The sequence below is a fragment of the Trachypithecus francoisi genome, unplaced genomic scaffold (assembly GCF_009764315.1).
Source record: "Trachypithecus francoisi isolate TF-2019V2 unplaced genomic scaffold, Tfra_2.0 Lachesis_group3, whole genome shotgun sequence".
NCBI lineage: Eukaryota > Metazoa > Chordata > Mammalia > Primates > Cercopithecidae > Trachypithecus > Trachypithecus francoisi.
The window spans coordinates 164,519,002-164,543,889 of record NW_022681468.1 but is presented as its reverse complement, the minus strand read 5'-3'; the positions used below and the strand labels follow the sequence as shown (position 1 = coordinate 164,543,889).

The window sequence follows — 24,888 nt, the reverse complement described above, 5'->3', positions numbered from 1 at the left end:
TCGATAAACAGGACCCCAAAAGCACTAACAGTAAAGGATAAAACAAGATCGGACTGTATTTAAGACCTTGTGATCATCAAAAGTTACCATTAAGGGCTTGTAAAAATAATTTACCAAGTGGGAGATTTTTACTGTTTGTATTCCAGTAAAGGATTCATAGTGACATCATGGAAAGAGCTCCTACAAATCAATTAGGAAAAACTCCAGACCACCCCATAGAAAAATGAGCAATTTCACTCTCGTTTCACTAGAAGAAGACACCCAGTAGACAGTAATAATATGAAAAGATGCAGAACTTCCTTAGTTACAGGGAAATTCAAATTAAAACCACAGTGTCATTTTACACCACGCCCATCTGGATGATGAAATTGAAAAAGATGAAAAGAAGCAAATATTGGTAAGGACATGAAACAATGGAATATATCCACTGCTAGTGGAAATGTAAATTACTTCCACTGCTTGAAAGGTTCATTTGCATGAACCCTCAGTCTCACTCTTAGGTGAGCCCCAACAGAAATACCACTTTATTTTCATTTAAGAATGTACTAGAATGTTCATAACAGCAGTAAAAATTGGATATACAATATATAACATCATGGAAGACTTTCAAGAACATAAGCCAGACATAAAAAAGTGCATAGATGATTTTAATGACATAAAGTACAAATATAGGAAAACTGATCTGTGCTGTTAGAAAATAGGATAGTGATTCCTCTTGGGGAGTGTGAAAATTAGGGGACTCATGAGGGGACTCTGGGTTCTAGTGATACTAGATCTTATGGCGTGCGTTCTCAGCTTGTAGTAATCCATTGATGTACAGGTATGATAGGTGCACTTTTTCTCTTTTTGTATTTATTCTCTATTCAGGGATTGCCTATGGGCTGCTCACTTGTTTTTGTGACTGAAGTTTTATTGGGACACAGATGTGCTTATTAAGTGATGTATTATCCATAGCTACTTTCATGTTATAACAGAGAGTTAAGTTGCCAGATCCATGGTACTTCAAAATAAGCAAAAAGATTTTGTTAAGACACAGACAAGGAGATAGAGTACTGCAAATGTAAAATGTGTGTGCATATGCGAGCATGGGTGTGCATGTGCCTATGTGCTGTGAGTGTCTGTGTGTGGTGTGCGTGGGTGCGTATAGACAAATGTGCCTGTATGTATGCGAGCTTATATGTATGCATGTATGAGTGTGCCTGCATGTGTATTATGTGTGTATGTGTGCATGTGTGGGTGAGTACATGTATGCATGTGAGCCTGTCTGTGTGCACACTTGTATGCAGGTACACACGTGTATGGAAGTGTGCACACATGTATGTCTACTAGTGTGGATGCATACATGTGTGGCCCATATCCACATGATTGGGTGTGTATGTGTGCATGTATGTGTGCATGTGTGAATTTTGATTTGGTGTGTACACATGTATACCTGTGTGGGTGTGCATGCATATGCATAGTTATGCCTGCATGCATCCATGTGTTTTCATGTACATACATGTATATGTTCATGTATGTGCCCATGTGGGTGTACATGTCATAATATGTGTGTGTGTGTGTTTTATGTGTGTGTTGTTCCAACTGAAGATTGTCAGTGAAATTTCTTTTTTGTCTTGTACAAGTACTTGCCTGAATTAACATTTCAGGGGCAGCAGCAGAATTACCAGAAAATGAATTAATTAGTCTTGCTCACTGTGGGAAAAATAAATAACCATCTTAAGAGTGTGCATAACCTCTCTAATACAAAACAAACAAATGGAAACTGGTGCTTTTCTTGTGTTGTTATAGGCTTTGGAAATCATAGCCTCTGAAAGGAATTTAGCATTTTAAAAATAATAATTTACAGAAATACCTAAGACATTGAGGCATCAGTGTCTCAGTGTCTCACTTGAGACATTGTTTTGAAATATTGTTTTCTTTCTGGCAGAGGGAGGGCGCCTGCACCTCCCTCCAAGGAGAACAGTGTGTATTTCTCTTGTGCTGCCTGACCTTGCAACCCAGGACAGAATACTCACACACCGTCTTGATGACAAATATTATAGCACCTTGAAATGTTTAGTAGGTGGTTAATCCCAAAAGCGAATTGCCACTTACAGTCTGTAACCAGGAAGAATAGTAGAATACTGAGAAATTATTCTTCTGTGTATTATTTACACATCTAAGCCATTTACTTTTTCAGCTCATAGGCCTTACTTGAGGCTGTTTTTGAATAAAGTGTTGACTGCTTTTTTAATTAACCAAGGTGCAAACTTTATTTAGATTTCCTTAGTTCTTCCTTGATATCCTTTTCTGTTCCAGGACCCCATCCGGGACCCCACTTCACCTTTCATCATCATGTCTCCCAAGTCTCTCCTTGGCTGTGCCAGTTTCTCAGGCTTTCCTTGTTTTTGATGACCTTGACAGTTTTGAGGTCTGTCGGTCAGGTATCTTGTAGGATGGCACTAAAATGAGATTTGTCTGACATTTTTCTCATGATGTGACCAGGGTTGTGGATTTGGGGGAGAATGAGCACTGAGTCGAAGTGTCATTTTCATCACACCCTGTAGAGAGTACCTACTCTCAGCCTGACTTAGGGCTGAGCTAGTGTCTGTCAGGTTTGCTTCACTGCAGAGTTCCTCCCTTCCCTGCTTCTGTACTGTGCGGGCTGGAGGGAAGTCACCACCAGCAAGCAACACTCAACAGGAAGGGAGCTGTGCTCCCTACTTGAGGACGAAGTATCTTTAGAAGATAGTTGGGATTCTTGTACATATATTTGTTTATGCTTCTCCCATTATTTACTTATTCAATCATTGATTTATATCAGTTTGGACTCACATACATTTATTTTATGTTTTGAGTTATAATCCAATATTGCTTTATTTCTTACTCAACTTCTTCCCAGTTGTGGCTATTGGGAGCTCTTTCCATTGGTGCCTGCGTCCCATTGATGTGCTTCTAACATCGTGCTTGTTTTTCTTTCCTTGAGCCCTTCCTTATTTTAGAGCACTGCAATATGCTCCACACTCGTCTTGTATACTTCCTGCTCCAGTCCCAGAGTACACCATTTCTCCAAGAAGCCTTGCTCTCTCTTCTTGGAGACTGGTATTATAAGCCAAGATCTGGGTGAGCCAAGGTGTGCTCATCGATATTGGAATGTCATTCATTCGACATGCTTTCAGCTGATTGATAGAACACAGAAATATATGCGTGTATACTAGTTTGTATATACAAACACACACACACACACACATTTATATACATTGGTTTATGAATAGTTCTCATAAAAGCATCTATTTCTATGTTAAGCCAAGTCCATATCGTTACCACATGGATAATTCTAGCCTCCACCCCTTGCACATGTGTAATCTCCCGCTCCAATGGGGAGAAACCTAATTCCCATCATCCACAATCTGTTTACTTAATCATTCACTTCCAGTACTATGTATATCAGTTTCAGAATTTGTCATTGGTACTCTCATGGGAAATGCCTTCAGCGTCCACAGTACAGTGAGCTTGTACAGTTACTTCTCCCTTGGAGATGGACGAGGCAGTGGGGGACCTTGGCTACTGTAACCCTGCTCTGACGTTGTCCCCTGCCTCCTGTGACATGTTATGTGACTGCTCCCTTCTCCTAGACGTTGTTACTTGACATCTGTATGTGTATGATATTTTCTGCTTACTACACAGGCCATTGCCTTTCTTCTGCTTCTATTTCTGCTGCTTCGACTTGTTGAATGGTGACTGGCTGGTTGACAGAGGATTGAGCACCTTCTCTTGGGTGTATGTTCCTCATTTGGTCCTCACAGCAGCCTTGTGAAATAGGTATTATTAACCATATTGAACAGCTGAGGAAACAGAATGATTCTCATTTTATTTTATAAAAATATTTCAGTAGTCTCTGTCAGGAGTTTTACCCCACTTGTAAGCTAGCAAGTTAGCCTGGCACAGTGTCACGGATACTGACAGGAGATACGAGCCTCAGGACTTTGTTCCCCAGGCCACAGTAGGCAGCATGAGTAGAAGCCTTCCTGGGTCTGGCAACACTTGCACATGCCGTAATTTGTGTCAGGAGAGGAATTGGCACTTAGGAAACATCCCTGCCTTTTGCTCCAGAGGGACATATCTCTGTGTTTCAGGGCAGGTGGGCTGTGCATGCATCTTTGAAAAGATAGCCTGGAACAAAGGCAGTCAGTTCTTCTGCTTAGAAGATGAATGGGAACTTTCCATTCAGTTTTGCCCAGCTGCATCCTCACATCAGATTCACCTTCCCAGAGCACCACGCAGGTGCTCCTGCTGAAACGCCTGCTTCTGTCACTCCCGTGTTCAGAAGCCTCTCCAGACTCTTCAGGGTCTGTTCATTTCTATGGCATGACAGCTCTTTTGTGGCATTCGTCACCTTTTGCCTTCTTTTATGTCTTCTGTTTCCTATACTATTAGGCTGTAAAATTCTTGAGGGTAGAGATGATATTTAATTTAATTAATTAATGTATTTATTTATTTTTGGAGATAGAGTCTCCCTCTGTTACCCAGGCTGGAGTACAGTGGCACGATCCCAGCTCACTGCAGTCTCCACCTCCCAGGTTCAAGCAATTCTCCTGCCTCAGCCTCCTGAGGAACTGGGATTACAGGCATGCGCCACCACACCCAGCTGATTTTGTATACTTTACTTAGTAGAGACAGGGTTTCACCATGTTAGCCAGGCTGATCTCAAACTCCTGACCTCAAGTGCTCCTCCCACCTCAGTCTCCCAAAGTGCTGGGATTATAGGTGCGAGCCACTGCACCAGCCAGAGGTGATATTTTAAAAAGCATTCTAGTAGCTGATAATGTTTAGTATAATAGCTATAGGTTTTTCAATAAATGTTAAATTGAATGGATGTTTTCAGTCTTCCTGAAAAAAATGAGAAATACATTTCTTAGGGCTTAAAATTTGGACTTCTGAATCACCTTTCCTAATGTATCATTTTATTAGAAGTTAGATTACTAGAAATGATCAGAGTCAACATGTCAATTACACATACACATGCACAGACATCTACATCCCACTCAAGTATGTAAAAGTACGGGCCCCTCTTATGAGGATCCCTAAGTTTTATATACAGACCCTTCTGTTTAGGACCAACAGGTTCGTATGCTCCCTGTGCAGTAACAGATCCACTCCACTGAGACAGCAGGTTTTGCAGCAGAGAAACAGTGTAATGCTCTCACAGAGTGCTAAAGGAGGAGATGGGAGGAGACCTGCAAATTCATCTCCTGGGGTTCTGGGCTGGAGTTTCTGAGAGGACCATGGAGGGTGAGGGCCTGGAAAATTGGAGTGGTGATTGGTTGGGGTATGGAGGGTGAAATCATCAGGATGTGGAAACTTCATTTGCTGGTGAGTGAGCTCCTATGGGACGCTCCAGACCAGCTGAGCCAGTAGTTTCATCAGTATGCAGGACCTGAAGGAATGTCTCACAGGGAAAACTAACATTTCATAATGTTCAAGTTGTTATTTATAGAGCAGTTAAGGGAAACTGTAATCTTGTAACAGAGTCTGCCTGATTCTGGGGCAAGAGGCAGCAAACAGCTCAGGGGAAGCAGGTCAGAGAGCAGCCAACCTAGTGATCAACGCTGAGTGGCTGAGTGTGCTGTACGCTGGGTTTACTGTTGCTTCTCCCCCTCCCTTCTTCCCTAATTAATTTAATAAAGCTTACAGGGATGGTTTAACTTCCTTCACGAGGCTTCCATTCTAGACTAGGAGACTGGTCATCTACATAAATAAAGAAGGTGAAAAATACAGACAGGATAGCATGGGTTCCAGGTAAAGAGGAGAGTAAGGATGCCAGGAGCGCAGAGCCTAGAGGGATGGCCATGGCCTGGGTTGCTGGCCTTGGTTTTGTGATCGGGTCAAATAAATGGTGAGAATAGAGAAAGGCTTTCCTAGGAAGCACCTGACCTGAGCGGAGACATGGGGAAAGGGAGGCCTGACCTCTGCTGGGTGTGATCGACCCATCTTATCAGTCACTGCAGTGGGTGGCTCTGGAGGGCAGTGAGGGGCAGTGGGGTGCCGTTGCCTTTGGTGTCACTCAGAGGTTGTCACCAGAAGTCTTTGAGCAGAGAAGCCTCCTGCTCCTATGGGCCACGTCCAAGCAGGAAACAGGGTGGCTCCAGTGGGAAATTTCCGATTACGGGGAATATTTATAAGGATGTGGGCGAGGGAAAGTTCAATAGCTGTAGGGCATCGTCATCCTGGGCATGAAGGGATAGGAGAGGGAGGAGCTGTGGGAACTGAGAGAAAGGGGCAGGAGAAAGCCCTGTGGACAGTAGAGCCATGGGACATCTTCCCTGCGAAGCCACACAGCGTTTATTTTTTTCTCAGTGGCTGGGAAGAGGTTTTTCACCGCCGGGGGGCTGGGGTGCTGAGCAATCCACCCACACTTAGGAATGGGACACGGGGTCTGGTCTTTCTTAAACAAATGAAGTAAGGTCCCTGGTGGCTACATTATATCAGAAGAGCAGGTATCTGAAAATACAACTTATAATTGTAGCCATATAACATTTTACCTGGGTGAGAGTGGATTGCTCAGGACAGCTGGAGAAAGACGTAAGATGTAGCCTTACACTTCCCAGTGATTCTGTGTGAACATTCTGAGCTTCTGTGTTGATTCATGTTTTTAAAAATGTATTTTTTTCTTTCTTCCTCTGTTCCTCCCTCTCTTCCTTCTTCTAATGTAAGTTCCCTTTCAGAGGTAATTAGCATTGATAGTTTATAATGAATATAATTATTTTCTTTTTTTTTTAAATTTTTTGTTTTGTTTTGTTTTGTTTTTTTGAGACGGAGTTTTGCTCTTGATGCCCAGGCTGGAGTGCAGTGGCGAAATCTTGGCTCACTGCAACTACCACCTACCAGGTTCAAGTGATTCTCCTGCCTCAGCCTCCTGAGCAGCTGGGATTACAGGCACCCACCACCACGCCTGACTAATTTTTTTTGTATTTTTGGAAGAGACGAGGTTTCTCCATGTTGGTCAGGCTGGTCTTGAACTCCTGACCTCAGGTGATCTGCCTGCCACAGCCTCCCAAAGTGCTGGGATTATAGGCGTAAGCCACCCTCCCAGCCTCAATATGATTATTTTATTTGTAAAACATAAACATGGGCGCCACTGTGTGTGCTCTTCTGAGCCTTGTTTTTGTATTGTTTTGTCTTAGACCTAACAATAAAACCTGAAGGCAGTGCGTGTCAGCATTCACTGACTCTCCCACTTGCTCGTGGTCGCATGTGTTCCATCCTCTGAGGGGGTCATTGTTTATTCACATGATCTGTTGGTGGGCATGTAAGTGCTTTCTAGACTCTTGCTAGCCTTGTGTGTATGTCTTTGGGACTAGAAGTGGAATGGCTAGTGTAGGGGTTCTTGGTTATTTAATTGGCTAGATAGTGCCAAATTGCCCTTTCAGTAAGTTGCAGTGATTCACCTTGCCCCAGGAGCTGTGAATACAGACACCTGTTCTCTAAACCCTCACCAACGTGGCATGCCATCTTTTCTTCATTGCCAGTTTGGTGGGCAAAAAATGGTACCTCATTATATAATTGTTGGTTTAAACTACTTTTGAGGGCCTTATTTCTGACTTCCTGGCCCTGCTGCAGGTGCATCGTCTGGGCACAGGCACCAAGAGGGCTTTCCCAGAGCCTCTTCCCTCTGCTCCTGACCGTGTGACATGAACAGCAGTCTTGGCCCAGTCTCTTCTGTGACATGCCACAGAGTTCACCTGGGCAGAGGCTTGCGGCAAATGGGAAGCTTCTCCCCATTCATTTAGTTAAAATCATGTCCTCCAATCATTTCTGTTCTTATTTTCTGTTATCTTACTGGGCTGAGGGTTGGCCTTTAGTCTTCCCTGCCCTTCCCGCAGCCCTCCAGGGAACCTGCTCTCCCTGGGCCCCGGGATGCTGCTTTTGTGATGGCCACGTCATCTCCTCATGTTCCTTGGGGTAAAATCATATACATATATATATGTTCCTAGCATAAAGAATATGTATGTGTATAAACATATACACACACACACACACACACACACACACATATATATATATATATATATATATATAGAGAGAGAGAGAGAGAGAGGAGAGAGGGAGAGAGAGGGAGAATCAGTCTCACTCTGTAGTCCAGGCTGGAATGCAGTGGCACAATCTTGGTTCACTGCAACCTCTGCCTCCCAGGCTCAAGCAATTCTTGTGCCTCAGCCACCCGAGTAGCTGGGATTACAGGTGGCCACCATCATGCCCAGCTAATTTTTGTATTTTCAATAGAGATGGGGTTTTGCCATATTGGCCAGGCTGGTCTCGAACTCCTGACCTCAAGTGATCCACCTGCCTCAGCCTCCCAATGTGCTGGGATTTCAGGCATGAGCCACCATGCCCGGCCCACATTTTTATTTTAATATGAACATACCTGTGCTTAGAATGATGATACAGCAATCTTAAAGACTAGCTGAACCAAACTTACCTTTAAATACCTCATACTTTAGTAGTTTCAAGTTTTCTATGACTATTCAGTAGATGATTGAAAGCTGTTTTGTAATTTTGTTACTGTTCTAAATATGTCAAGTGTTCTGTGCTAGCTTCCTCAGTCTTTTGTCAATGGGCATCATTGTATGTCTTCAATATATCTCCATTATCTTTTATTTACTGTTATACACTTTATGCACTTCAGTCTTCCATCTTATTCAATATTTTTCATGCTTCTTTATTATCACATTCTTCTTCTACTTATAAAATTCTGTGTTCTTTCTTGCTTTTTTAATTTAAAAAAACTGGATTGAAGAGAGGTTGGTTTAATGGGTACAAATACATAGTTAAATAGAAGAAATCAGACCTCATTTCTCATAGACCAGGAGGGTGACTGTAGTTAACATTAATTGATTGTATGTTTCAAAGAATAATTGTATGTTTCAGAGAATAAGTTGAATGTTCCCAGCATAAAGAAAAGATAGATATTTAAGGTGATGGGTGTTCCAATTAGCCTGTTTGATCTTTACACATTACTTGAATGTATCAAATTAACACATATACTCTGAAAATATGTACATCTGTTATGTATGAATAAAATAGTAATTAAAAAAGAAAACTGTGATTTTCTCCTATCTTCATCTTTTCTCTATAGATTTTGTAAGATGCAGGACAGGGTGATTGGTTTCCTCTTGGCTCTAGGTTTAAGAGTTTCTTTAGATCACTGCTTTCTGAAGAGGTATTGGGTTTGCTATTTCCAGTCTTTCGAGTGTGAAATACGTGTGAGAAGCCTCTTTCTTCTCCATCATGAATTTCAGTGTCCCACTAGGCACCACTGTAATGATGAGCTGAGCAATCCAATGGATACTTCCTCCTGGTGGAAATGAGCGATCTGACAGATGCTTCCTCCTGGTGGAAATGAGCAGTCTGAGGATGCTTCCTCCTGGTGGAAATGAGAGATCTGACGGATGCTTCCTCCTGGTGGAAATGAGTGGTCTAAGGATGCTTCCTCCTGGTGGAAATGAGAGATCTGACGGATGCTTCCTCCTGGTGGAAATGAGAGATCTGACGGATGCTTCCTCCTGGTGGAAATGAGTGGTCTGAGGATGCTTCCTTCTGGTGGAAATGAGGGATCCGATGGATGCCTCCTCCTGGTGGAAATGAGTGGTCCAAGAATGCCTCCTCCCGGTGGAAACGAGCAATCTGAAGGATGCTTCCTCCTGGTGGGAATGAGGGATCCGACGGGCGCCTCCTCCTGGTGGGAATGAGTGGTCCGACGGATGATTCCTCCTGGTGGGAATGAGCGATCAGACCGATGTCTCCTCCTGGTGGAAATGAGCGTCTGATGGATACCTCCTCCTGGTGGAAAAGCCTGGAATGGAGATGAAAGGTCCCTTTTAATGAGCTTTAATATCTCATGGCTTTTATTCCTTTTTATGCTGCTTTGAAAGTAAAGGTTTGTTGGAACCTAGAAGACTGTGAACATTTCCTCTCATTTCTATGTCACTTGGTCACTCTTCCCTTGCAGGCTGTGTGTATATCTGTGTGTGTGTGTGTGTGTATCTGTGTGTGTGTGTGTATGTATGTGTATGTCTGTGTGTGTGTGTGTATATCTGTGTGTGTGTGTGTGTGTGTCTGTGTGTGTGTATATCTGTGTGTGTGTGTATATCTGTGTGTGTGTATATCTCTGTGTGTGTATATCTGTGTGTATGTATGTGTGTGTCTGTGTGTGTGTGTGTATCTGTGTGTGTGTGTGTATGTATGTGTATGTCTGTGTGTGTGTGTGTATATCTGTGTGTGTGTGTGTGTCTGTGTATATCTGTGTGTGTGTATATCTGTGTGTGTGTATATCTCTGTGTGTGTATATCTGTGTGTATGTATGTGTGTGTCTGTGTGTGTGTGTGTGTGTGTCTGTGTGTGTGTGTGTGGATGCATATGTGTGCCTGTGTATCGTGAGGGGTGCTGGTGAAGAAGTGGATGGAAGCAGGTCAGCCCCTCCTGCTGGGTTCAGGAGGGTGGAGGGGAGAGAGGCCCTTCCCACTCAGCTGGGACCCCGGAGAGCCTGCACCCCATTTCTCATCCTGATGTGGAGTAGCTGCAAGATGGTGGTCCGGGAGCTGTCGTGGACTCTGCCCTTTGCCCTCACACTCGTGAGGCAATGCCAACCCCAGAGACCTGCAGCACCTGCCCTCTTCTCCTTGTTCCTCTGCCCAGAGAAGCACCGAGTTCTCAGCAGCGACCCCTCCTGACCCCTGACCCCTGTGCTGCTCTCTTGCCCTCTCTATGTGAATGGGGTAGGGGCACTGGTGCAGGAGCCTCCTGGGGAGGGGGCAGCAGGGAGTCTCTGGGGCGTCTGTAGTGGGCATGTGGGGGAGTGGGGAGGAGGAAGAAAGAAGGCCTGTGATGGAGGAGGGGCATCTTAGGCATGAAGCAGCTGCTGGGTTGGCTGGGGTGAGGGCCACGGCACAGCCTTAGTGTTTTACTTCTAGTCAACGCAACCATAGCAGCTCAAGTTGCAGTGAGGGACAGGTCCTGTTCATGTGCATGGTGTGCCCCTGGGGAATCCTCACACCCCAGGTTTCTCCCTTTAAATAAAAGGGGGCTCTCTTTTGGTTCCTTTTGCAATGGGATATTACTGGGAACTTTAAAAAAGGAAAGCAAGCGAAGTGTTTTATATTCTGAACTTGGAATGAATAATAATTAAAATGCAGTCCCATGGGACAAAGTGGAATTTGTCCTTTCACATTGCAGTTTAACGTAGAATTGGCTTTAACTAATCTTTTTTTAGTGAAAGATTTTTTTTTAAAGTTTTGTTTCTCTTTAAGTCAATATAAAAACCTATCATGAACTTTTTCCCTGGAGAGACTGCCACCCCTGTCACTGCCTGTGCATGAAATCGGTGAGGGAGGCCAGCACCTTCCCTGCATCTGCACCTGTCAGGGATGCCAGTCCTCTCCTTGTGCCCCTGACTCACCCAGAGAAAATATTTTCTCTCAAAGATTTTTCTTTCGGAAACCACTTACAATCTTAGAATCAAATACTTAGGGGTATTCTTTATTTTGTTGTTGAAAGGAGTTTGGGTAGTTTTATGGGCCGAAGGTCGTGGTGGCTTTTGATAAATGTAAGTTGTCCTGCAGGAAGCCGCTGACTGATGAGGGGTGTTTACTCCAACATTTATCCCATGGTTGTGTCAACTTTGTTATCGGTGCAGAGTCAGTTAACAAATACACTCCACTTTTTTGTGGACGTTATTTATAGAATTATTTTATGGAATGCACAAATCCAACTTCAAGGTCATTTTTTAAAAAGTGGTTTGAAATGAAAATGAAGTGATTCTGGCCCTGTTTAATCACCATTAAGCCCTTGAGCCACAAGGTGGGTGCAGGGGAGAGGGTCCTGTTTGCTGAGGCGCTGGGCTTGCAAACAGGAGCCCTTCTTATGACGCCCTTCTTACGAGGTTGCCACAGACACTCAGATATCCAGTGACCTGGTCTTATTAACTTCATTTGAGAGGTCAGGAAGCTGACACCCATATGGCTTATGTAGCTTGGTCTTGTTGCCAAAGCCAGACTGAGATAGAGAGGCAAACACACATGGACACTGCCCAACCCCAGACACACCATGGCCCTGTGTCCCTACAGAGAGCACAAAAAGGTAAGCCTTTATTACACTCCGAAACAGCAGTAAGCCATTTTCTTTTCTTGATTGACTTACAAATTGAAAAAAGAAATCAATAGACCTGCATTTTCTAAGCTTCAAAAGCTGGTAACTGTTTTTTCAGTTTAAATTTTGCTTTTAATTTCAATAGCTTTGGGGGGTACAAGTGCTTTTGGGTACATGGATGAATTATATAGTGGTGGATTCTGAGATTTCAGTGCACCTGTCACCTGAGGAGTGTACATTGTACCCAATATGTAATTTTTTATGTCACACCTCCCTCTCACCCTCCCCATTCTGAATCTCCACAATCCATTATATCACTCTGTATGCCCTTGCATACTCAAGCTTAGCTCCCACTTACAAGTGAGAACATGTGGTATTTAGTTTTCCATTCCTGAGTTACTTCACTTAGAATAATGGCCTCCAGCTCCATCCAGGTAGCTGCAAAAGACATTATTTCTTTTTATGGCTAAGTGGTATTCCATGGTGTATATATAGCACATTTTCTTTGTCACTCAGTGGTTAATGGGCACTTAGGTTGGCTCCATATCTTTGCAGTTGTGAACTGTGCTGCCATAAACATGCATGTACAGGTATCTTTTTCATATAATGATTTCTTTGCCTTTGGGTAGACACTCAGTAGTGGGATTGCTGGATCAAATGGTAGACCTACTTTTAGTTCTCTAAGGAATCTCTGCCTACTTTTCCATAGAGGTTGTACTAATTTACATTCCCACTCGCAGGGTAAAAGCATTCCTTTTTCATGACATCCACATCAACATCTGTTGTTTTTTGACTTTTTAATAGTGGCCATTTTTGCAAGAGTAAGATGGCATCTCATTGTGGTTTTGATTTGCATTTCCCTCATAATGAGTGATGTTGGCATTTTGTCATATGTTGGCCATTTGTGTATCTTATTCTGAGAATTCTCTATTAATGTCCTTTGTCCACTTTCTGATGGGATTATTTGCTTTTTTTTCTTGCAGATTTGTTTTTTCCCTATAGATTCTGGATACTAGTCCTTTGTCGGATGCATAGTTTGCAAATATTTTTTCCCACTCTGTGGGTTGTCTGATTATTATTATTAAGCTTTTTAACTTAATTAGGTTCCATTTATTTACTTTCATTTTTGTCGCATTTACTTCTGGGGTCTTAGCCATGGATTCTTTGCCCAGGCCAGTGTCCAGAAGAGCTTTCCCAAGGTTATCTTCTAGAATGTTTGTGATTTCAGGTCTTAGATTTAAATCTTGGATCCATCTTGAGTTGATTTTTGTACCAGGTGAGGGATAGAGATACAGTTTCATTCTTCTTCATTTGGCTAGCCAATTTTCCCAGTGTCATTTAGTAAACAGGGTGTCCTTTTCCCAATTTATGTTTCTGTTTGCTTTGTCACAGATCAGTTGGCTACAAGTATTTGGCTTTGTTTCTGACTTTCATTGGTCTATGTGCCTGCTTTTATACCAGTACCAGGCTGTGTTGGTAACTATAGCCTTGTAGCATAATTTGAAGTCCAATAACATGATGTCTCAAGATTTGTTCTTTTTGCTTACGTTTGCTTTATCTATTCAGGCTCTTTTTTTTTTTTTTTGGTAGCACATGAATTTTAGGATTTTAAAAAATTCTATAAAAAACGATGTTCGCATTTTGATGGGAATTTCATTGAATCTGTAGATTGCTTTGGGCAGTGTGGTCATTTTCACAATATTGATTCTTCCCATCCATGAGCATGGGATGTTTTTCCATTTGTTTGTGTCATCTATGATTTCTTTCAGCAGTGTTTTGTAGTTTTCCTTACAGAGATCTTTGACCTCCTTGGTTAAATATATTCCTAGGTATTTTATGTTATGTTTTGCAGCTATTGTAAAAGGAGCTGAGTTCTTGATTTGATTCTTAGCTTGTCGTTATTGGTGTATAGCAGCTACTGATTTGTATACATTGAGTTTGTAACCTGAGACTTTATTGAAAGTTTATCAAATCTGGGAGTCTTTTGGAGGAGTCTTTAGGGTTTTCTAGGTATACTATCATATCTTCGGCAAACAGTGATAGTTCGGCTTTCTCTTTTCCAATTCAGATACCCTTTCTTTCTTTCTCTTGCCTGATTGCTCTGGCTATTACTTCCAATACTGTTGAATAGGAGCGTTGAGAGAGAGCATCCTTGTCTTGCTCCAGTTCTCAGGAGGAATGCTTTCAACTTTCCCCATTCAGTATGATGTTGGCTATGGGTTTGTCATATATCACTTTTATTAATTTACATCCCTTCTATGCCTAGTTTGTTGACGGTTTTTATCATAAAGGGATGCTGAATTTTATCAAATGAGAAGCTGATAACTTTTTAAATTAGAATAGTTCTTCTAAAATGGGAAGCAATAAAAGAGGAAAGAATGCCAGTGTCCCAAATGGTAAGATTCAGCATTGTCCAAAATGGAGGTAACTGCAGAAATTGAAGGAATCCGGGAAACGAGCACACAGGAAGAAGCCCACAAGGGCACGAGGAATTTCTTTGAGGCAGGAGAGGGGACTGAGGGGGAGGAGTTGCAAGGTTGGGGAGCCTTTGGGGGCTGCAGTGAACTCATGGTGTGGAGGACACTGGCTGGATGCCCCTGGAGGTAATGTCAAAAGACAGAGGGCAGACAACAGGGAGGTGAAGAGGGAGAATGGTGGCATACCGCAGCGTCCCATCTGTTCAGTCACGGGGAGGGCGTCTAGAAGAGGCGGGAGCAGGACAGCTGTTGTCCTGGGATGTGGCCAGCACGTAGGCCAGCCTAAGCTTGTGATAATCCCATGGGGATCCCCATGAGAAGCTCCTCCTCACTGTTCCTCACCAAGCCCAGCTCCAGCTTCTTCCTTGATGCCCAGCCTGCATTCCTCAGACCCCGGCTCCCTGCTGCCCTTGTGCCAAGTACGCAGTGCCTCCTGCCCATCCTTCATAGCCTGCCCTCCCCTTTTCTGTCAATTTGGGTGCATTTTTCTAAATATCCAGGCTGGAAACCTCCGAGTCATAGAATGTCAGTGCAGCGCTAAAGTGTAGAGATTGTTCCCCCACCTTCTCTCCACCCCATGCATGGTTTTAGAATTTCTGCCATGTGGTTCCAGCGTCTACCAAAGCCCACTCCATCTTGAGACAGTTGTATGGTGGGACAGTTTCTCTTTATAAGGAAGTGAATCCTGCCTCCCAGAGGTCCTCGCTGCCTCTGTTCCCCGACCCAGCACCCAGGTCCCAGTTCATTACTTTCAGCCAAAGGGAAGGAGGTTGCGACGTCTGCCCCATGGCCAGCTCAGGCTCCCCGAGCATCACTTCCCCAGCTTAAAATCCTCCGACTGTTCGAGGCGTTCACACCTTTGCCCAGCTGTGCTGTGCACGTGGGAGTTCTTCCACTTTCTCCCACAACCGTGGGCTTGCTGGAGCAGAAAGAAACGTTTCTCCCTGTTTTACACTCTGTTGTCTTATTCCTGAAGCCTAACTCTGCATTTACCCCCACATAGAGTAGAGACTGGGATGCCCTCTGGGGCCACTACCTCAATGACTTGCCTTCCTCAATAGTCATCACCACCTGGAAAGGCACCTGTGTCTGCAACAGATGCATACACACACTTGCACACACACAGGCACGTGTGAAGTCGTGGAGCAAGGAGTGCTGTCAGTAAACATGCAGGGGAGAAGACCCTCCGGCCCTGCCCTCGGGGAGCTGACAGGTCAGCCTCCTGTGGACAGCAGGTGCCTCTGGGTCCAGGGAGAACCTTGCTTTAGGTCTTAATACCCAGGTCATGTAACCAGATTAAAGAAACATTTGAAAAACTGCTCTAGAGAGCTTTTCAGTAAGTTTGATGGCATGAGTGATTTTCCTTCCTGAGAATTTCTTCTTTTTTTTTTTTATGGGAGAGCAGATTATTTTTAAAGTCCATTTTCTTCGGAAGAGTGAAAAAGGCCAAGCAATAAATCCACAGCTGTGCAACCTACTTCAGTGCAAGTCTCCAGGCCATAATTCCTTAGCCTCCGTCAAGCAAAAGAGCATGTGACGTCTCCATCTGCCCAAGTGAAGGGAGAACGGGTTGTCTGAGGAAGGGACGAAGGCGCCTTCCCTGACGTGTGTGGATGACACCAACGCAGAGGCACTTGTTATTCTTCGTGCCTGTCTTGACTTAGCTCTGAAGACACGGGGAAGCTGAGGACACACTGGGCAAAGGGAGAAGTCACATAGCAGCAGTGACTAGCCACAGCTCCACAGCACCGGCACCCGGAGTGGTCCGCAGACTCCCCCAGCTGCCCTGTGGTCTGAGAGAAGTGAGGGCAGTCAGTGGAGAGTGGGGGTGAGGCTGGGGGAGCCAGGGGGGAAAAGACCCTGTGGCTCGAGTGGGGAGACCAGTGCAAAGTTTAGACGCTTCCTTGGTGTTACAGGACGCCCTCAGAAGGGCTCAGAGGGTGTAAGGCAGTCTGTTCTCCCTGGTAAGCATCACCCAGGAAGCTCCATGGATGGGTAGAGGGCTTCCCCAGAGATGGGCCGGGGTGACTAGGTCAGGAATGCTGGCGGGTAGACAGGGGAGGCAGGACCTCGGGACAGTGTCCAGGTCTGGCTTGGGCCATGCCATGCGGGATGTGCGCAGGAGCCCAGGCTAGACTGCGAGAGTGAAGAGACTGAGGGCTGACCAGCGGGAGAGATGGGCAGTGAGGCTCAGCCACGTGGCCACCTCCCACCCGGGCCTCTCTTGCCATCTGCCAGCTGTTATTAAGGTGGCCACAGTCCTCTCTGCAGTCTGGGCCACCATTGAAGTGGAGCTGGTTTCTTATTTCCCCTGTAAAAAAATCCTCTTCCCACAGGGCAACCTTTTTGACACCTCTTCTTTATTGAGAATCGTGATAACTGTGTGTGCCACGTAGAAGCATCAGTGCTGGGAGGGACAGGCTGAGGCGTAGGAGAGCGCACAGTGGGCACAGGAAGCCAGGGGCACCGGTGGAGCGGGGCACTAGGGAAGAGCCCTCCTCGTGTCGCACTTCTGAGCTCTGGGATCTTCTGCCCCACCCTTCTCCACTGGGAACGCAGCCCAAGGAGCAGGGCCGCGTCTGAATTCCCTTGCTTTCTCCCCAAGCTTGTCCACGCTTCTCACAGTACGTTCCTTTTCGGTAGGAAGACCAGTTTTTCCTCATGTGCACTTTAGACATCTGTGAACCATGGCGCAAACCTGGCTCTCAGGCTCCCTTTAACAGTTGGAAATCTTAAAGCACCGTGAAAAACAACTATTTTCTCTCTAGAAAGTTCTACTTTTTAGTGTAAGCCTAGGATTGTACACAACTTAGGTTGGAAACAGAAGCTGGAAGTAAGCCCTCTGCTCCCAGCTGGTCTTCCCCAGCCAGGGAGGGTGGAGGACCAGAGCCCTCGCCTTCCCAACAGCCAGCATGTGGCTTGTGCCATTAGCCAAGCACTGGCATCTTCTAAAGTTAATCTTTTTGGAAAGTATTATTTAAACAGTCTCCTCACGGCCTGACAAACCTGCACTGTAACTCCGCAGTGGTGTCCGGGCCGGGCCATTCAGCCTGGAGGCGAGTGGAGGCTGGGGCGCTCTTGGTTCTGGAGAGCCAGGCTCCCCCGGCCTGTAGCCTTTGAATCCCATGCCCTGGGCGTGTGGCGGCCTCGCTCCGGCTGCCCCCGCCGCCTGGGTCTCCTGGGCACTCCCGAAGCCTCCATTCCCATCTGGATGTGGAGGGCGCCGAGGGTCTTCTCCAGGCAGCGCTCACTGTGCAGCTCCAGGACTCCGCACCTCCATGGCGCGTCCAGGGCTCCTCTGCCACGCTCATGTCTGTTCTCCTAGCCCAGGGCATCTGCCAGCGGCCGGCTCCAGCCCCACCGCTCGCAGGCGGACCCTGGACGTGCCACGGGTCCTCCTCCGCTCCCGCCCCCGCCCGGGCAGCGGCCACCTCCCCGCGGGCAGCTCCACGCGCTGGCAGGGCCCCGTGCTGGGGTGAGTGCGAAGCATCTGGAACACGGAGCCGCTTCTCCTGCAGCTGCTTCGCAGCCCGGCCCAGGCCTCCTTCGCGGTTCCCAGCCGGCGCCAGCAGCCCTTAAGGCTTATGCCCCGGGTTCACGGCCCACGCTGTGCTTTCAGCATGAAAACTTAAAGCCAACAGCTCTGCATTGCTTCGCGTGGTGTCTCCCACCCAACCGTTACCTGTTCCAGGCCGGCGTGGACGCCGCTCGTGCTGGGGCTCTGGGTGGGGCCCCCTCCCCGGCTTCTCCCCCCCGACGCCCTCCCCGGCTCCCCCCACCACGCCCTCCCCGGCTCCCACCCCCCACGCCCTCCCCGGCTCCCCCCCCCCACGCCCTCCCCGGCTCCCCCCCCCCCACGCCCTCCCCGGCTCCCACCCCCCACGCCCTCCCCGGCTCCCCCCGCCGTCCCCTCTCCTGACCGCTCCAGGGCAGGGCCTCCCCTGCAGGTGCTTCTCGGTGGCACTGACGAGGCGCGCAGTTAAATCCCTCGCGGCGCAGCTGGGTGGTTCGTGGCCGGGTCTCGCGGGAGTGCCAGCCCCGCGGGTCCGCCGTGGGGGCGGAGACAGGAGCCGGGTGCTGAGAACATACGGGGGCTGAAGGAAGGAATGGACGGAAGAGCGAAGCCCTCTCCTCAGGAACAGGCCGACCTGGCCCCGGGGACTGGGGCGGCTCCGGGACTCCGGGGTTCCTAAGGGCCGGGGGGCTGGTCTTTCCCGGGAGGGAGGAGGGGCGCCCCGGCCTCTGTCCGGCCTCTTTCCCAGGCGCCTCCCATGCTCTGGGCTCCAGTTGACTCACCCAGAAAAGAAGAAAAACCAGATGGTTTCTGAAGTCCGCTGTGGTGCTAGCATTTTATGCTTCTATTTTTGTCAGAGCCCCTTAGGAAATAAAACTACAGTGTAAATAATGAAAATAAAAAAGAACCTTCTACGTGCAAGTGCTTCGGGCAATTCCCTTTTTATACTCCTAAGAAATGATTCTATTTCCATCCACGTGAAATTGGGCCATTCTGTCTTTCTGCTTCACAAACTCAAACTGGGCAACTTTTTTCCTTTGAATTTCAAGAAGTGCAAAGAACCCAATACTCAAAACATGGTGAATTTTACCTTCCTTGTGTATAAATGTTGCTTAGGAGCCATCGTGTTAAAATTCACCATCAGTGAGCAAAATATCAATGTTTATTTTTCAAGGCACTTCATAGTAGACAAGGGTAGGGCGCCGCAATTTGCTGTTCTTCTAACAATTCCTCAGTGAGAATTGTACTTGTGGTTTGTTAGAGATTTTTTTTTCAGAATGAACCCAGAAATTCTTTTTGGTGTGGTTTTTCACACTTTACTATATTCTGCCATAGTCTCTTTCTATTTTTTTTTAACCAGTCTTGTTGAGATATAATTGGCATGCAATAAATTACAAATATTTAACGTGTAAAATTTAATAAGTTTTCACATATGTACCCCTGTGAAATCATCACCACAATACAAGAGCTAACATACCCAGCACACGTCTACCCAGTGGAATGAGTGGATGAAATGGTGTGTATTTAAATTTTAAAGAAATTATCCTACTATTTCCCACATGGTTATGGCATTTTTCCTTCCGACCAGCAGTGTATGAGAACTCTCATTTCTCTACGTCTTCGTTGACATGTGTTATTCTGTCTTATTTGCTAATCTCCTTATAGTGAGTATGAGTGCTATCTCATTGTTTTTTAATTGTGGTAAAATACATATAAGGTTTACCATTTTAACTATTTTACATGTGCAGTTCAGTGGCATTAAGTACATTCATATTCTTACGCAACCATCTCTACCATCCATCTTCAAAACTCTTTTCATCTTGCACAACTGAAAGCCTGTACCCCTTAAACATGAACTCCCTATTTAGCCCTTGTGCTAGATCCTGATAACCACCATTCTATTCTGTCTCTGTGAACTTGACTACTAGGTACCTCATATTAGTGGAATCATATAGTATTTGTCATTCCGTGATGGGCTTATTTCAGTCAGCAGCATGTCCTCAAGGCTCATCCACGTTATAGCACGTGTGAGAATTTCTTTTTAAGGATGAATAATATTCCATTGTGTAGATATACCACAATTTATCTATTTTTCTGTCAGTGGCTACTGGAGTTCTTCCACCTTTTGGCTATTTTGAATGATGCTGCTATGAACATGAGTGTACAAATAACTCTTCAAGACCTGTTTTTAATTCTTTGGGTATATATGCCGAAGTGGGGTTGATGGATTATATTGTCTCATTGTGGTTTAAACTTAGGGTTTCCTGCTGACTAATGATGTTGGGCATCTTTTTATGTGCGTATTTTCTGTTTGTATTTCTCATTTGGTAAAGTATCTTGTTCAAATATGTTCCCAATTTTTGAGTTTTGTTTATTATTATTGAATTGTCAGAATTCTTTAGATGCTCTAGATGCAAATCCTTTGTAAGATAGATACTTTGCAAATATCTTCTCCTAGCCTGTGGCTTGTCTGTTCATTCTTTTTAACAGTGTCTTTTGAGGAGGAGAGGTATTTAACTTTGATGAAGTCCTTTTAATCCACTTGTTTTTCATGTGTTGTGTTTTTTGGTGTTGTACATAAGCAACCTGGGGTCAAAAAGATTTTCTTCTGTGTTTTCTTTTATACATTTTAGAGTTCTAGGTTTTACATTGAGGTCTGTGATCCCTCTTGAGTTAACTTTTGTATATGCTGTGAAGTATGGATTCAGGTTTATTTTGGGTGTGGGAGGGGTATTTGGGTGTCCAGTTGTTCCAGTAGCATTTGTAGAAAATGAATGTTTTTGCTGCTGGATCACCTTTGCATCTTTGTAAAAAAAAATCAGTTGTGTATGTGAGTTTATTTCCAAACTCTTATTTGGCCTATATTTGCACTGTTTTATTACTGTAGCTTTATAATGATTATTAAAAGCAGGCAGTGTCATTTATTTATATTTGTTCTTTCAGGGTTTTTTTGGGGTGTTGTTTGGCTATTCTGGGGTCTCTGCATTTCCATATGAATTTTGAAATCAGTTTGTTAATATCTACAAGTAGCTTGCTGTGATTTTATTGGGATTTATTTGAATCTGTAGAACAACTTGGGGAGAATTAGCTGCTTGACACTAGTAAGTCTTCCCGCCATGAACAAGGTATCTCTCTCCATTTTTTTAGTCTTTTATTTCTTTCAGCAATATTGTATTGTTTTCAGTGTACAAGCCTTTCACAGATTTTGTCAACTTTCTTTTTAAGTATTTTATATTTTGATGGTATTATAAAAGTTATTTTTAAAAATTCTAATTTCTGATCTTCATTGCTATTATATAGAAATATAATAGATGTATATGAATGGATCTTATAACCCGCGGCCTCACTAAACTTACTAGTTCTAGTAGTCTTTTTGTAGATTACATCAAATTTAATTTATAGCTAAATAGAGATTTCTTTTGTAATGCCCAGACCTGCGATGACCCGAAAGCAACCACCAGAGTCCAGAGACAAAGCCAAGCGGCAGGGATCACTTTATTTCGAGTTCGAACTCGGTTCCCTCCAGCTAGGTATCCGATCCTAGGGAGAGACCCCGAGCTCGGAGTTCAGCCGTCTTTTATAGTCAGACACAAACAAGTTACAGAGTCACTGGGAATTTTTACAGTTGTAGGTTTACAATTGGCTGACATTTAAAGTTAAACATTAGTCAGTTGTTCATTGGTTCCCGCCCTTTGACCAAACCACAAACGGCCGCTTGCCCTGCTAGGGACTTTCCAGATAACCTTGTTGTTTTAGCATTAAGGGAAGTTTCCTGACTTTTCTGACCTCTGATATTCAGTATTTTTCCACTCCTCACTTTCATTCTTTCCAATCTATATGTCATTACTTTTTTTCTTGCCTGATTGCATTGGTTATGCTTTGCAGTAAAATGCATTGGCTATTTACCTCCAATAAAATGTTTAATAGAAATGATGAGAGTGGATCTCTTGTCTTATTCCTGATGTTAGCCAGGAAGCACAAATACTCTCACCGTTAAATATGAGGTAACTGTGTGTGGGTGTGTGTGTGCACACACACACATTTTAGATATTCTTTTTCAAGTTAAGAAATTACTTGTTTATTCCTGGTGTGCAGAGAGTTTTTATTATGAATGAGTGTTGAGCTTTTCAAGTACCTTCTCTGTGTCTATTAAAAATATATATAAATTTTAGTTTGTTAACATAGGTAACACTAGGTAACATTGGTAATGTAGGTAACGTAGGTAACATTGATTGCCTGTCAGGTGTTAAATCATCCTGTGTTTCTGGATAAACTTCACTTGATCATGATGTATTGTTACCCTTCTTTGAGATGTAGTCTCACTGTGTTGCCAGGCTGAAGTTCAGTGGCATGATCTTGGCTCACTGCAACCTCCACCTCCTGGCTTCAAGGGAATCTCCTGCCTCATCCTCCCAAGTAGCTGGGACTACAGGTGCCCGCCACCACACCCAGCTAATTTTGTATTTTTAGTAGAGATGGGGTTTCACCATGTTGGCTGGATGGTCTTGGTGTCTTGACCTCGTCATCTGCCCACCTCAGCCTCCCAAAGTGCTGGTGAGCCACCGCACCCGGCGTATTGCTATTCTTCTAATATATTCTTGGATTAGATTTGCTAAAGTTTTAAAAACATGTTTTACAACTATGTTTATAAGAGATTGTCCTGTAGTTTCCTTTTCTTTTAATGTCTTTGGTTTTCATAGTAGGGTAATTATGAGCTCATTTAATGAGTTGGGAAGGATTATCTTTTATTCAGTTTTTAGGAAGAGTTTGTGTAGAATTACTATAATTTCAACCTTATATGTTTTGTACAGTTTACCAGTCAAACCCTGAGGTCTGGGGTTTTCCCTTGTGGGAAGGTTTTGCATTATGATTTCAAACAACATTTTTGTTTGAGGCAGGGTCTCGTTCTGTTGCCTAGGCTGGAGTACGGTGATGCAGTCTTGGTTCACTGCAGCCTGAACCTCCCAGGTTTAAACAATCTTCCCACTTCAGCCTCCTGAGTAGCTGAGACTACAGGCACGTTACCACCACACCTGGCTAATTTTTTTTTTTTTTTTGGTAGAGATAGGGTTTTACCATGTTGCCCAGGCTGGTCTTGAACTTTTGGGTTCAAGCAATCTGTCCATCTCGGCCTCCCAAAGTGCTGAGATTACAGATGTGAACCACCATGCCTGGCCTCAATTTCTTAAATAGTAACAGGGCTATTCCTGTTATCTCTTTATTCTTGGGTGAACTTTGATAATTTGTGTCTTCAAGGAATTTGTTCATTGTATGTGCTGTCACATTTGTTCACATGAAATAGTTCATATTATTTATTATCCTTTTAATATCTGTACAGTCTGTAGTACTGCTACCTCTCTCATTCCTGATGTTGATAACTTGTCTTCTATATTTTTTCTGATCAGTCTTGATAGATGTTTATCAATTTTATTGATTTTCTGAAAACAAATGCCTTCGATTTCATTCTCTGTGTTTTCTGTTTTTTTTTTTAATTTCATTGATTTCTCCTTTGATCTTGTTATTTTCTTTTTTCTGCTTACTTTTTTTTTTTCTCCTTTTTCCATTTTTTTCAGATGGAAGCTGAAGTCATTAATATGATACTTTTTCAATATAGATGTTTAGTGTTATTGATTTCTACCTTGGGAATGCTTTGGTGTAGTCATACAAATTCTGATATGTTGTGTTTTCTGTCATGCATGTCCGTGTGAAGAGAACACCAAACAGGCTTTGTGTGAGCAATAAAGCTTTTTAATCACCTTGGTGGAGGCGGGTTGAGTCTGGAGAGAGAGTCAGCTAAGGGAGATGGGGTGGGGCCATTTTATAGGGTTTGGGTAGGTAAAGGAAAATTACAGTCAAAGGGGGTTGTTCTCTGGCGGGCAGGAGTGGGGGTCACAAGGTGCTCAGTGGGGGAGCTTTTTGAGCCGGGATGAGCCAGGAAAAGGAATTCACAAGGTAATGTCATCACTTAAGGCAAGGACCAGCCATTTTCACTTCTTTTGTGGTGGAATGTTATCGGTTAAGGCAGGGCTGGGCATTTGCACTTCTTTTGTGATTCTTCAGTTACTTCAGGCCATCTGGGTGGATACGTGCAAGTCACTGGGGATGCAATGGCTTGGCTTGGGCTGACGCGATAGCCTGACGTTTTCATTTTCATTCATTTCAGAAAACAAAATTTCTAGTTTCCTTTTGGCTTCTTTTTTGATCTACAGGTTATTTAGAAATGCATCATTTATTTTTGAAATATTTGGGCATAGTCCAGGGACTTTTCTGCTGTTCATATCTAATTTAACTCCATGTGGCTGGATAATACACCTTTTATGACTCAAGTCCTTACAGAGCCTGTGAGGTTTCATGTGCTCTGGCCCCGTCTCGTCTGATCTCATGTCCTACAGTTCTCCCCTTCATCACTCCTGCCTTTTCACTGCTTTTTGAGCCCAATACTGACGTGGGGTCTTCGCTGGCTGTTTCCCATCTCTGGAACTCTTGCCCATGATGAAGGGATGTGGCTGGCTGCTCACTTTTCTCAGGTGTCTGCTCAAGTTTTTTTTTTTTTGAGACGGAGTCTTGCTCTGTCGCCCAGGCTAGAGTGCAGTGATGCGATCTCGACTCACTGCAAGCTCCACCTCCCAGGTTCAAGCAATTCCCCTGTCTCTGCCTCCTGAGTAGTTGGAATTACAGGCGCGCATCAGCACGCCCAGCTAATTTTTGTATTTTTAGTAGAGGTGGGGTTTCACGATGTTGGCCAGGTTGGTCTCCAGCTCCTGACCTCAGGTG

General features: G+C 44.5%; 1 protein-coding gene across 3 annotated transcripts in view; it reads left to right on the top strand.

Moving 5' to 3' along the window:
* Positions 1 to 24,888, top strand: part of OCA2 (OCA2 melanosomal transmembrane protein) — a 326,593-nt gene that overhangs the window by 267,514 nt on the left and 34,191 nt on the right. The window contains exon 24 of one of the 3 annotated variants that reach the window (XM_033190809.1): positions 9,290 to 9,875. The exons of the other annotated variants lie outside the window; for them this stretch is intronic. Coding sequence (XP_033046700.1) covers positions 9,290 to 9,347 — 58 coding nt within the window. The 3' untranslated portion in view covers positions 9,348 to 9,875. Of the gene's footprint in view, positions 1 to 9,289; positions 9,876 to 24,888 lie in introns of those variants that run through there. 3 annotated transcript variants of the gene reach the window in all.